Source organism: Lepidochelys kempii, chromosome 14 (assembly GCF_965140265.1).
Source record: "Lepidochelys kempii isolate rLepKem1 chromosome 14, rLepKem1.hap2, whole genome shotgun sequence".
Taxonomy (NCBI): Eukaryota; Metazoa; Chordata; order Testudines; family Cheloniidae; genus Lepidochelys; species Lepidochelys kempii.
Genome location: NC_133269.1, coordinates 12,909,967 through 12,922,197, shown reverse-complemented (window position 1 = coordinate 12,922,197; position 12,231 = coordinate 12,909,967). Strand labels below are relative to the sequence as shown.

The window sequence follows — 12,231 nt, the reverse complement described above, 5'->3', positions numbered from 1 at the left end:
GAGTTTAATGGGGAGGAGGATTATGAACTAAGAAGGGAAAGGGGGAATCCTCAAAGAAAAATTCTTTCTTCAGTTGGGCTCACTTTGGGGAGGAGGGGGAGAATTAGCTGGATTGTCATTTTAAAAATAATTAGTCACCTAGAGTAAATAGATAGATGTCTTATATGTATGACCTCAAAATCAAAATGCATGCAAGGAATAGGTCATTAAGGTGTAAGGGGGTCTGTCTTCCCTTCTGACAAGCAAGATCTTCTCCCACTAAGAATATCAATTTGTTTGCTTGCATGTGGGATGGGGAAGAGTCCCCCTTTCAGTTTCCAAGAAATATTTGGAAAGATGTCATTTTGCTGAATTGAAGTCAGATATTACAGTTTACTCCCTAAACAAATAATAAAAGTATCTGTTTAGTCTTTATTTCTTTTAACAGTGGCCTACTGAAATATTAGAGCTTTAAGTATTTTTGCAGCCACTCTACATTATATCTTTTTGATGACAAATACTCAAGTTAATATAATATTACATATTCAGACCATAATGCTTTTTCAATAGCAATTTTCTACAATTTTTTTTTCTAAGCTAAGAAAATCAACAGCACAACCTTTAAAAATGCTGGTTTATTTACACACTAAAATCATTTTAAAATTTAACCAAAAGGCTCTACTGAAAAGACAGCACAGTTTCTAAGACTTGAAATTTAAATATTCACTTGAAAAGTGATGACATGCTACTAAAAGACTTCTTTATCAAGCTGATAGCATTAGTGTAAAGTGTTAGAGTTCAGACTTTTTAAACCTAAAAAAGTAAAATATTTTGCTTTACTTTTAAAGTAAAAGGCCTTAGTAATTATTCTACAAAAAGGAAAGGAGTACTTGTGGCACCTTAGAGGCTAACAAATTTATTTGAGCATAAGCTTTTGATGAAGTGAGCTGTAGCTCATGAAAGCTTATGCTCAAATAAATTTGTTAGTCTCTAAGGTGTTACAAGTACTCCTTTTCTTTTTGCGAATACAGACTAACACGGCTGCTACTCTGAAACCTGATTGTTCTACAGTAATATATTACCCTATTAAACTTACTAAAATGCCTTAAGTCTACCAAACACTTAAGTCAACTACGCACTACATTTACATATTTGTCACAAAAGATTAAAAAACACACTGAAGGCTAGAGACCAAACCTAGGCTATGTGCTACATTGATTCTTTTAAAATCATCTTCCATTAGAACTAATTTTCTGACAATCACATATTTTTAACAAGTATATACATTTATTTAAGCCAGAGTGATAGTGATTAAAGAATGCCAAGTTCACTAGTTTGAAAGATGCAATTTTAAAATGTGGCCCATTGTATTTCATTTAAAACAAACATTAAAATGTCAAAAAAAAAAATTTTTTTTTCCACTAATGCAGATCTGCTACTACTCTAGGCAACCAGGACAAACAGCACATAACTCAAGGGAGGAAAGAGTTGGTTGACTGCCATACAAGTATAAAGAGAACGATGAGAGAGGATAACATTTGACTCAACAATAGTGAATAGGCTCTTACAGCTCTAATACCCAAATACAAGATTTTTCTTTCAAAAGTATCTTAAATGATCAAACAGTATTTTTTTTAAATATGTAAAAAAATATTGAAATTATATATTTGAACAGAGCTCCCATTACCTGTACATAAACTGCATAAAGAAAAGGCCTGCGGCATCACAAATTTAGGACTATATAATATTCGCTAAATACCTTACAACACGAGTGCAAGCTCTGTCCACAATGTTTAACAAAGCACCTCTATTCTGTTGACAAGTTAGTGTCAAAGATTTAACAGCTTTCTAAAGCAAAAACTCACCGACTGACCTTGTAATTACTTAAAAAAACACCAATGCAAATTTCCTTTAACAATTTACAAAACAGTGCCTTGCCTTACTTAGTGTATGAATACTAAATATACAGGACTTCAAATCAGCACTTGATATCCCGTTGCCTCCTTTTATAGATCGAAAGATGAGCAAGAATGAGGAAACTAACAACAAAGAATACAATAAGCAGAGGTTCAGTAGGTCAGAGTACCTGAGTATCCTTGATAGATTCTGCGTCAGAGCTGGCACACCAGTAGAAATAGAAAAGTGCACAAGCAGCAAAACAGAAAGAGATACTAAGATAGCTGAATTAATGACCACCGCCCCGCCAACGAAGCCAAACACAAATAGCAGCATGCATCCAGGACTCATGGTGCTGCGCTGGCATGGTGAAACGCCGGAACCAAGGCTACACAGACAACGAGGGTGTATCTTTGTAGTGAAAGTCTGTCATTCAGCTGCTGCCACAAAAACAATGCCATCAGCAGCAGCTTTCCACTCTCTCCTGCAGCAGCTCCAAACCAATGACATCACTTCTCTCCTCCCCCATCTCAATGAACCATAGAGCTGCTGCTCTTAGCATCTATGCAGCAAGCGACACAGCCAGCTTATTACCTATTCTCTCCCCCTTCCAGAGTTCATTGGCAGAAAGCTTTGAGATCTACATAATATATTCACATAGAGCTCTCAGCACAAGCAGACATTTAGACATGTTCCTTTGTAAACCTGTGTATAAAGCAGCAGAAGCAATGCAATATTATTTAAGTATTTTTAGACTCTGGTATGTCTGTTATTTTGAAATTATCCATATCCTAAAAGAAACCCTGTCTACATTTATAAAAATGTATGCCAAAATTATTGCCCAAGACCAATGTACAGACTATATATCAACATTTAGTGTTACAAAAGCAAGTGTTTTTTCCCATGGATTTCTACAGTATTCTCCTACTGCATTCCAATCATCCGACAAATCTTTCTGATTCAGCCAAACTGTTGTTGTAGGATTAAAGAACAGACAGTCTTGCAAACATACATGAATGAATTCTTTTTATTTCAGGGTGAGAGCATAATAATGCTTACCTAATTCTACCGTGTGTGGTGGATTCTAGCAGATCACCCCCCGTTAGTTGATGAAGTTTGGTTCTTTCCAAGTGTTCCATATAATTGTGAATCATCTGTTTAAAACAAAAGATACTGTAAGACATTAAGTATCATTTAAATGTATTGCAATAGTGTATTTTACAGCCAATATTTTGCACCACTTTGCAATCCTCCTCTGCATATCTGAAAAAAAAAAAAGATACCAGGAGCCCACTCCATTTTACAGTTTAGAGTTAATTTCTTTCAAAGTAGTAAACAAATGTTAGCAAAATATTTGACATTTATGGCCACAAGTCTGATCTGAGACCCTTTCCTTAAAATTTGAGCATTTGAGAAAGAACCTTAAGTTATTTTTCAAAAATAAAAATTCAGTTTCACTTTAACCCCTTAGACATATTCCTATATTCATGCACAGGAAATATCTGAATAGCAACATAAGTGTCCATGGCATTTCAGACAGAGTTCTGCAACTAAGTGCCAATAAATGGAAATAACGAAACCCCAATGACTGTAACCTGCTGAAGTTTAAACACATCCATGAAGTAAAGGCAATGTGTGTGATATTTCTTTGAATGACTGGCAACTAAATCTTCTATATGCAGAGATTTTATTTATAAAAACACAGAGAAAATAGTATTATATGTTGAAACATTTTATTGCATTGTGTTAATACAGTATAGAAAAAAACAGCATCTATCTAGAATATAGTCACCAAAACAAAAAGATAATATTTTTAAAAGTATATTATGTTTACATTTTGAGCAGTTAGTTCCTTTATCAAAACGTGGCCTAATTTACTAGTTAATACATTAACGAAGAACATGGTAAGTGTTTGGAATTTAGAAAAGTGAAGTGAGATCTGATGCGTGTTTCAGGCTTTCCTTTGACTTTTCATGTATTCTGGTCAGATAATTCTTGGTAAAATAATGGTTAAACTTCCCCATCTACACCAAACTGCTCCACAATGAAGATAAATATCAGACACCAGAAGACTGAAAACAGACACTGCAAAAAAGTCCCTGTGTAAAAGCAGAACTTTCTTTTTTTTAATTTATTCAATAGAGTCAAAGGAATACCCAAAATCACAGATAGATACTACAACTGCTCATTGTCTTGGTTTTTTGTTACCTTATGTATGGTCTTGCAAATGTATATAGCTTTCTGAAAATAAAATCTGTGTTGAATTTTATGTTCTTTAAATGTGTATTTATGGTAGAATGTAAAACAGGAATAGATATATATGCTGTACATGGTAATCTGTATATATTTCACGTTTTTATTCAGTGAGGGTTCTATAAAATTGCAATCATAGGGATTTATTACTAAAAACAAAGTATTTGTAAACAAAAACAGTTAAAGAAACAGCCAAGCTATTTGAGCTATGGATGTACTATTAACCCATTTTATTTGTTTTTATTGCGTAAGTAGCCCTCTATAAAAAGACAGTTGCATTATTTGTAATAATTATGTCACACCTTGGATAAAATAAGCCACTAACCAGAACCCTTACTAGTTCATTAAAGTCTGATCATATCTAGGGTATCCTTTGTCTAGATTTTGACCTGAAAATAAATAAAAAATAAAGGAGCATTGGCTGGTCGGTATCTTAGGTAGTACCCACCATAAACTGATGGGCATATTATCAATACCAAATTTTAGCCAAATTAGATTAACCCCTTCCTTTTGTAACCATTTTCTCATAATTGTGTACATACTTTCCCTTCCCTCCTCCACTCCACAGGAACAAGTTTTGTACCTACAAAATGAGGAAGAAATAAGACACCACAAAAGACAGTACATTTCAGTTTTAAGCTAGTGAGTAGTTAGAATTTTTTTCTGATCCTTTTAAGATTTATCTTATTTCATCCTTAAGGTTTTCATTATTAAGTCATGCTGTTCTAGCTAGCATTTCACAGTCATGCTATTGAAGATTAAGCATTGTTCTAAATGGGTGCTGTTACACTGGAGCACAATAGGGTTTTATAAATCTATCAAGCCAATCAGGAGCATGAGGCATAAGGCTGAGTGCGATTAGAGTGGTAATGATAGAGCCGTCAATTTTATGTAATTGTTTAAATGACAATGGTCATAACTGAAAACAGGCATTAAAACTACAACAATACGTAATAGCAGATTTTATAACGTTAATGCTTCATCACAATCATAATTGTGCAAAGCACCAGAGTCATATCAAAATCAACAGTAAATACAACACACGAGTCACTGACCAGCAATCTTCCTCCACATTTTTCATGCACATCTGAGAAGTGTGCCATACTACATCCTGTCCAGTCAGCAAGCCACATCATCAAGCCACCCTTGTAGCAGGTGCACCCTGCCCCTGGTCCCTGCAAAACTTGCTTTGGCTATCTTCCTCCATTTATAATCCTTGACTATTTTAAAGTACTAAGAGACCATAAACATTAAGGACTTCTGTACAATATGGTTCTGACTGCATTTATAATATAGCCATAGTCTATTTACCAAGTCAGGCCCAAGACCATGGGATGCTGTTGAGAAAAGGTGGTCCGCTGGGAAGACCAGAGGTGCACCTCACCAAGAAGGGGAAGAGCATCTTCATGCATCAACTTGGCAACCCAGCGAGGAGGGCTTTAAACTAAGCTCAAAGGGGGCAGATGACAAAAGCCAGAAGGTATAAAAATATGACCTTAAAAGGCTAGATGGGGGCGGGGGTCACATGGAAAATTACATTAGGGTCATTAGAGCAACAAGAGGGAAATCAGTGAGGGAATCTGATTAACATCTTGGATGTCTATACAAATATATACGGAGTATGGGGAACAAACAGGAAGAACTGGAAGTATTAGTACATAAGCTAAATTTTGAGTTCATTGGCCTTAGACTTGGTGGGATAAATCCCATGACCGGAATATTGGTATAGAGGGGTATAGCTTGTTCAGGAAAGACAGGCAGCCTAAAAATGGAGGAGGTGTTGCATTATACGTCAAGAATGTGCACACTCGTTCTGACGTCCAAAAGGAGGTCAGAAGCAGACCAGTTAAGAGTCTCTATGTAGAGATAAAAGGGGTAAAAAACAGGGGTGAGATCATGGTATGGCTACTGTAGTCTACCAAATCAAGGAGATGAAGTGGATGAGACATTTCTAGAACAAACAGAAGTAAACAAAACACAAGACCTGGGAGTAATGGTGGACTTTAGCTACCCAGACTTCTGTTGGAAAAGCAATACAGCAAAACAACCTTTCCAACATGTTCTTGGAATGTACTGGGGACAACTTCTTTCCTCCCAGAAAGTGGAGGAAACAACAAGGAGAGTCATTTTAGCCTTGATTTTGACCCACAGGGAGGAATTAGTAGTTAATCACTCCATTCCCACCTGCCCCACCACCCCCTCCAGCACTCACTCTCCCCGAGCCTTACTCACTTTCACTGGGTTGGGGCAGGAGGTTGGGGTTCAGGGGGGTGGAGGCAGCACTTCCCTGGGTGGCTCCCAGTCAGGGGCGCAGCGGGGCTAAGGGAGGCTCCCTACGCCGCTCCCGGAAGCGGCCAACACACCCCTGTGGGGGGGCACGTGGCTACGCGTGCTACTCCTGTCTGCAAGCGCCTCCCCTGCAGCTCCCATTGGCCGCAGTTCCCTGTTCCCAGCCAATGGGAGCTACGGGGGTGGTGCTTGCAGGCAGGAGCAGCATGCAGAGACCCCGCTCCCCCAGGGGCTGTGGGGGCATGCTGGCTGCTTCCAGGAGCAGAGTGGGGCTGGGGCAGGCAGGGAGACTGCCTTAGCTCCACTGCACTTCCTGACTTTTAGCAGCTGGAGATAGTGATCAACTGGAGAAACTCCAGAATCCACCAGTCAATTGTGATATACGGTTTGATGACCCCCGATCTACATATATAGGGCAGGAGGAAGGTTATATTTACAGGGCTAAATGATTCAATATATCCTGTCACACTGACATTCTGGTTTCAGAGTAACAGCCGTGTTAGTCTGTATTCGCAAAAAGAAAAGGAGTACTTGTGGCACCTTAGGTGCCACAAGTACTCCTTTTCTTTTTACTGACATTCTGATCTTTTATTCACCATTACCATTTTTAAATCAAATATTGTTAAGTTATCCATTAGCATCTCATTAGGAAATTAACACATTACAGAAATGCTCCTATGCTGCAAAAGTTTGAAAAAGAATCCTTCAAAATCACTGGAATAATCCAAGATTAGTCATCCTGACCAAAGGTTGCCTGTCTCCTTATCACTAATAGGTTTGTTTCCTCAGTTTCTTTGTATGCTGGAGACTAGCAGGAAAGTCATTCACTTAAAAAAAACAAGCACCCTACAAGTTTATTGAAAAATAAGCAAGCCAACATACACTATCAAGATAGATGTACAGATTAAGCCATTAAATAAACTAGTCTCGCAGGTCAGAGAACCCCTCCTGTGCTTCTCCAGGAAATCCAGCATTAACCCAGCCCACTGCTATCAACCTCTTGTGTTTTCTCCAGGAATTTTTATATTCTGAGATTACTCTTCCCCCCTCATCTTAAAAAAAAAGTTCTAACTCCTCAAGTTTTCTACACTTCCTGTATTTATTTTAAGAGTGGATCTGACTCTAGGCAACAACTCCCTCCTCAGTGTTATGTTTGAGATTAACAGATTACTCTTTTCAAGTGTTACAGAAGTCTTGCATTAGACATTTGACCTTTAATACATCAATAGAAACTTTTGCCTTCCTTCTCCTCTCGGTTACCCCTTCTTTTTGTAAGAGTTGCACTTCAGATTCTATTCAATTCCTCATGACTTCCTAGTATTGTTAGCTCAGCATCCTGTCTCCAGATCCCATGAACATTTTTGACCAGGTCCAGTTGTCCATATGAAGCCAGCCATACGGTTTTAATAGATAACAGGCTGCTCATTCTTGTCCTGATTTTGTGGTCAGGTGCACCATTTGAGTAGATCTTCAAGATGGGTTTAAGCCTTCAAGTTTTCCAGTAATAGCACTGACCAGAATCATCCCCTGATAATCCAGGCAGGGCTAACTTCTTCAGACTTCCCCAGCAGATGTGTCAGTCAGCTCCCTGTCCCAACAGTTCCCCAATAGGTGCCTCTCCTCTCTTGAGAGAGTCCCTCTTAACACAGCCAAGTCTCTTTATGCTTGCCAGTTCCCAGGCTTTGGCCCTTCTGGACAAAACCAGTCCTGCAGGCTCAGCCCAAGGTTGAGCCAGACTCTTCAGAGCCAGTGACTGTCATTGTCCCATCATACAACCATGAAGTGTTTGCTGAGGTGTCTTATCTTGAGCTAACTCTTCTCTTCCTGCTTGCTTTCCTTAAAATCCCTAACCAACATAGTTGTGCAATAAACATCCCAGTAAGCTGGTTAACATATAGTACACAGTATTTATATATTACAGAGCAGCTCCATTTCCATCATATGCTGCATGTACTCCTTCCAGTTTGCAATATTCCCATGTCCCAGATAATCCACTTTAATCTGGCATTTCTATTTTAGCAGAAATGTAAGGGATTTCTGCATCCTGTCACAGGATATTCTTCTAAGCATAGTTTGCACTCTCAACCTACTTTGAAAAAAGTTACACACCCACTGGGCAGAAATTATCTGAATGTAAATTGAAAGCATTCTTCCCATTAACAATGGCTAATGCACTGATGTACACCAATTAAATAAGATGATGGGGATGGCAGATATGGTAACTTTGAGTCATTAAGCCCATTAAATATATATTAATTTTAACACAAGGTCATTTAAATCTTACTTGGGAACACTTTTTGGGAAATAAGTATAGAGTTTTACCTCAATTAAATACATACGATTGGTATAACTCTGCTTTGTCAAATTTGTAATGAAAAAGTTTTCTGCATTTCTTCTATGTTAGCCATCCTCCTGGCACGAGGACCTACTCAGGATATTTCTTTGTCTGAATCAGCTTGACAAAGTATATTCCAAATGCTAGAGAAATGCTCACTGTTGTGTCACATTGTATCAGACCAAAACAGTGACAAACTTACAGGGCCCAATTATGCTTCATTAAACTAAGCAAATACTCACGGGGGGGGGGGGGGGGGGGACACGACACTATATCCTGTACAGTACCTCTGTTTTCCAAAGAAAAAAAGAAATGTTTCCTTCTACTTAAACAGGGAAGGTGTTTGGGAATTGCTATCAAACCATCTCTACTATACATCATTTAGAGCACGCCACTTTTCTCCAAGCTAATTACAAATTTTGAGAAGTTTCTTCAGCTGTTTGTTCACACAAGTTCTTCCTTCCCAGCTTCCTACACAAGAGGTAAGGAGAAAGCGGTCTTTATGGCTTGGCTTTTTAGTACAGGAATACCTTTTCTGAGTACAGCTATTAGTGTCATCAGACCTCACTTCCAAATGCTACTGCAAGCTTGAAAAAGGTTAAATTTCCTATTTAAATATAAATGCAGGTAAATGAAGTAGTACAGGGGTTCTCACACTCTGGGTCGTGACCCCATTTTAATGAGATCACCAGGGCTGGTGTTAAGACTTGCTGGAGTTCGGGGCTGAAGCCCGAGCCCCACAACCTGGGACCGAAGCTGAAGCCCAAGTCCCACCACCTGGGATGGAAGCACAAGGGCTTCCGCCCTGGGCACCAGGGCTCAGGTTACAGGCCCCCCTTGGGCTTTACCCTCCCTGCCCCTTGAGGTGGGCGGGGCTTGGGTGGACACAGGCTTCAGTCCCCTTTCCTGGGATCATGTAGTAATTTTTGTTGTCAGAAGAGGGGCGCAGTGCAGTGAAGTTTGAGAACCCAAAAGTAGTAGATTGTGTAGTCATGGCCATTAAAAATATTTAAATCTATCATCCCTCTTTTCTCTGCTCTGGTTCATGCATTGCACTGACAAGTCTACTGTACTCTATATGTAGTAGCAGCAGAGAGAAATTTAATAGAATATTGACAGTATATTTCAGTCAGTTTGCAGAAAAGGGCAAAGGAAAGCAGACGACTGGAATGAGAGAAAAATAGGAAAAGGAAATGAGCCATAATGTCAAAAAGAGGAAAGGATAAGAGAACACACCAATGAATGAAAGATGGAGAAAAAAGCTAGACAAGCCTGACACACTAAAAAGTGGGATGAGGAGAGAAAGAAAAGGATAAGGGGAATCAACAAATAGTAAATAAAGGCAGAGGACAGTCACATGGTTTAGATCAGCGGTTCTCAAACTGAGTCAGGACCCCAATGCGGGTCATGACCCTGTTTTAATGGGGTCGCCAGGGCTGGCTTGGACTTGCTGGGACAGGGGACGAAGCCAAACCCGAGCCGCACTGTCTGGGGCCAAAGCCTGAGGGTGTCAGCCTTGGGTGATGGGTCTGAGATTACAGGCCCCCTGCCTGGCGCTAAAGCCCTTGGGCTTTGGCTCCAGCCCTGCCACCCAGGGCATTGGGGCTTTGCCCTCCCAACCCAGGGCGGCAGGTATCTGGCATGCTCGGGCTTCGGTCCCCACTCCTGGGGCCATGTAGTAATTTTTTTTTGTTTGGTCAGAAGGGGTTCGCGGTGCAATGAAGTTTGAGAACCCCAGGTTTAGACAGCTGTCAGAGCTAATACTGCAAGCTTCAAACACTCCTTTCATTATTTGATCAACTGACAGGAAAAATGAATTGTTATTTCAGTAAGCATCAAGGATTATTACTTCCAAAGACAAAAGTGAAGTTGATTAAAGAAAGAAGAAAAATATTCCTATTTAGAGAGATGAGAGTAGAAGATAAGTTCTTGAAGCAAATACTGTGGTGAAATCACTCAGCTGAATCAGAGGTTTGATTTCATGCAAGAGACCCTTGAAGGTAACTTCAAAACTACATTAAGCAATCTGTAGAGTGATGTCATCCAAATAATCTTATACTAAATAAACAGTGAGGTTACCAGCGCAGAACTGAAACACTAGGAAGGGTAGTGAAGGGGTTAGACAATAAGAAAACTGAGAAAATTCAAGGGAGAAAATCTGATATCACTGTCTTTTAATTCTATCTGGTTTCTCAGTTTGAATCCACTCCATCATGAATCATTAAACAAAATAAAGAGACATGTGCATAGGACAGGTGAAGATGGACTCAGTCTTGTACTGACATGGCAAGATCATCTATGAGCTGCAATATAAAGAAGCAAGTGAGGTCTGAGAAGAAGTTCACGTTTTCTAGGATTCCCTAGTGACCCTGTAATGGTGCTAGAAAACCCTACAAATTAAGAGGAGACTATGAATTAGTACCCTGTTATTTCCTCCACTATTATGTGTATTGCAGTAATGCCTAGAGGTCCCAGCCAAGCCCATTATGCCAAGCAAGGTAAACACAGTATGAGAGAGTTCCTGTTCCAAACAGCTTACAGTCTAAACACACACGACAGGCATGGGGTGGAGAGAAACACACACAACACAGACTGAATAATGTGACGTTTGGCAAATGTCACATACGATTTTTAGTAAGGGTTTGGGGAGTATTAGGTTGTGAGAGTTACTAAAGGGAGAAAACCAAGGAAAAGAAAGGAGGGGAACATGGAGTGACACCTAAGTGAAAGTGACTGAAAAGGAGTAGGGTAGAGCAATCAGTCAAAAAGCACTGCACAGGAAACGGAATGCCCAGAGTAAAAACTGAAAAAGAACTGTGACTTGAAGGGGATGAGACAAGAGCGAGCTGCATTAAATCCTTCTCGTTTGTGGTAGAAGATAGTCACCTCAGTGATAATAAAATCTAAGGAAACAACTTTTCCCACCCAAAAGAGTGCATTTTAAATTGTATAAATGTTTGGTAAATTATTTGAATAAACCAAACCTGCATAGCTTGTTGTCCGTTTTGGAAGAAAGTCTATATAAAAAACAAGACATTCCAAACATTCTATTAGTGTTCATTAAATCAAGTTAAATTGATTACATACATTTGTTGATCATTTTTGTAAATGGAGTATTGGGGAACGGGGAAGAAAAGTTTAAACATTTATATTAATTTCTATTATGGTAATGCCTGGAGGCCCCCAGTCAGGATCAGGGCCCATTGTGCTAAGTATTGTATAAATATAAAGAGACAGGGTCTCTGCTCCAGCGAGTTTACAATTTAAACAAGCAACACAAAAGGGTGCAAGAAAGTGCTTCAAAGTCTGAACAGTTTTTTAAATATACCACGTATCTTACAGGCAGGACTGGTTGCACCTCCTATTATTAAGCTTGCTTGTCACTTCCCATTACAAAACCCTGTTTTCAATTGCTTATAACTTTACCAAACTAATCATTTGGGCTGAATTTCTCTAGACCATGAGCCTGCCTCAGTCTT

At 39.2% G+C, this 12,231-nt stretch overlaps 1 protein-coding gene across 5 annotated transcripts in view; it reads right to left on the bottom strand.

Moving 5' to 3' along the window:
- The window catches only part of SPAG9 (sperm associated antigen 9), a 106,443-nt gene that overhangs the window by 57,715 nt on the left and 36,497 nt on the right, over nt 1-12,231 (bottom strand). For 3 of the 5 annotated variants that reach the window (XM_073310894.1, XM_073310895.1, XM_073310897.1), the window contains exon 4: nt 2,935-3,029. In XM_073310894.1, the coding sequence (XP_073166995.1) occupies nt 2,935-3,029 (95 nt within the window). Of the gene's footprint in view, nt 1-2,065; nt 2,357-2,934; nt 3,030-12,231 lie in introns of those variants that run through there. The other 2 variants (XM_073310898.1, XM_073310899.1) reach the window with 2 other exon arrangements.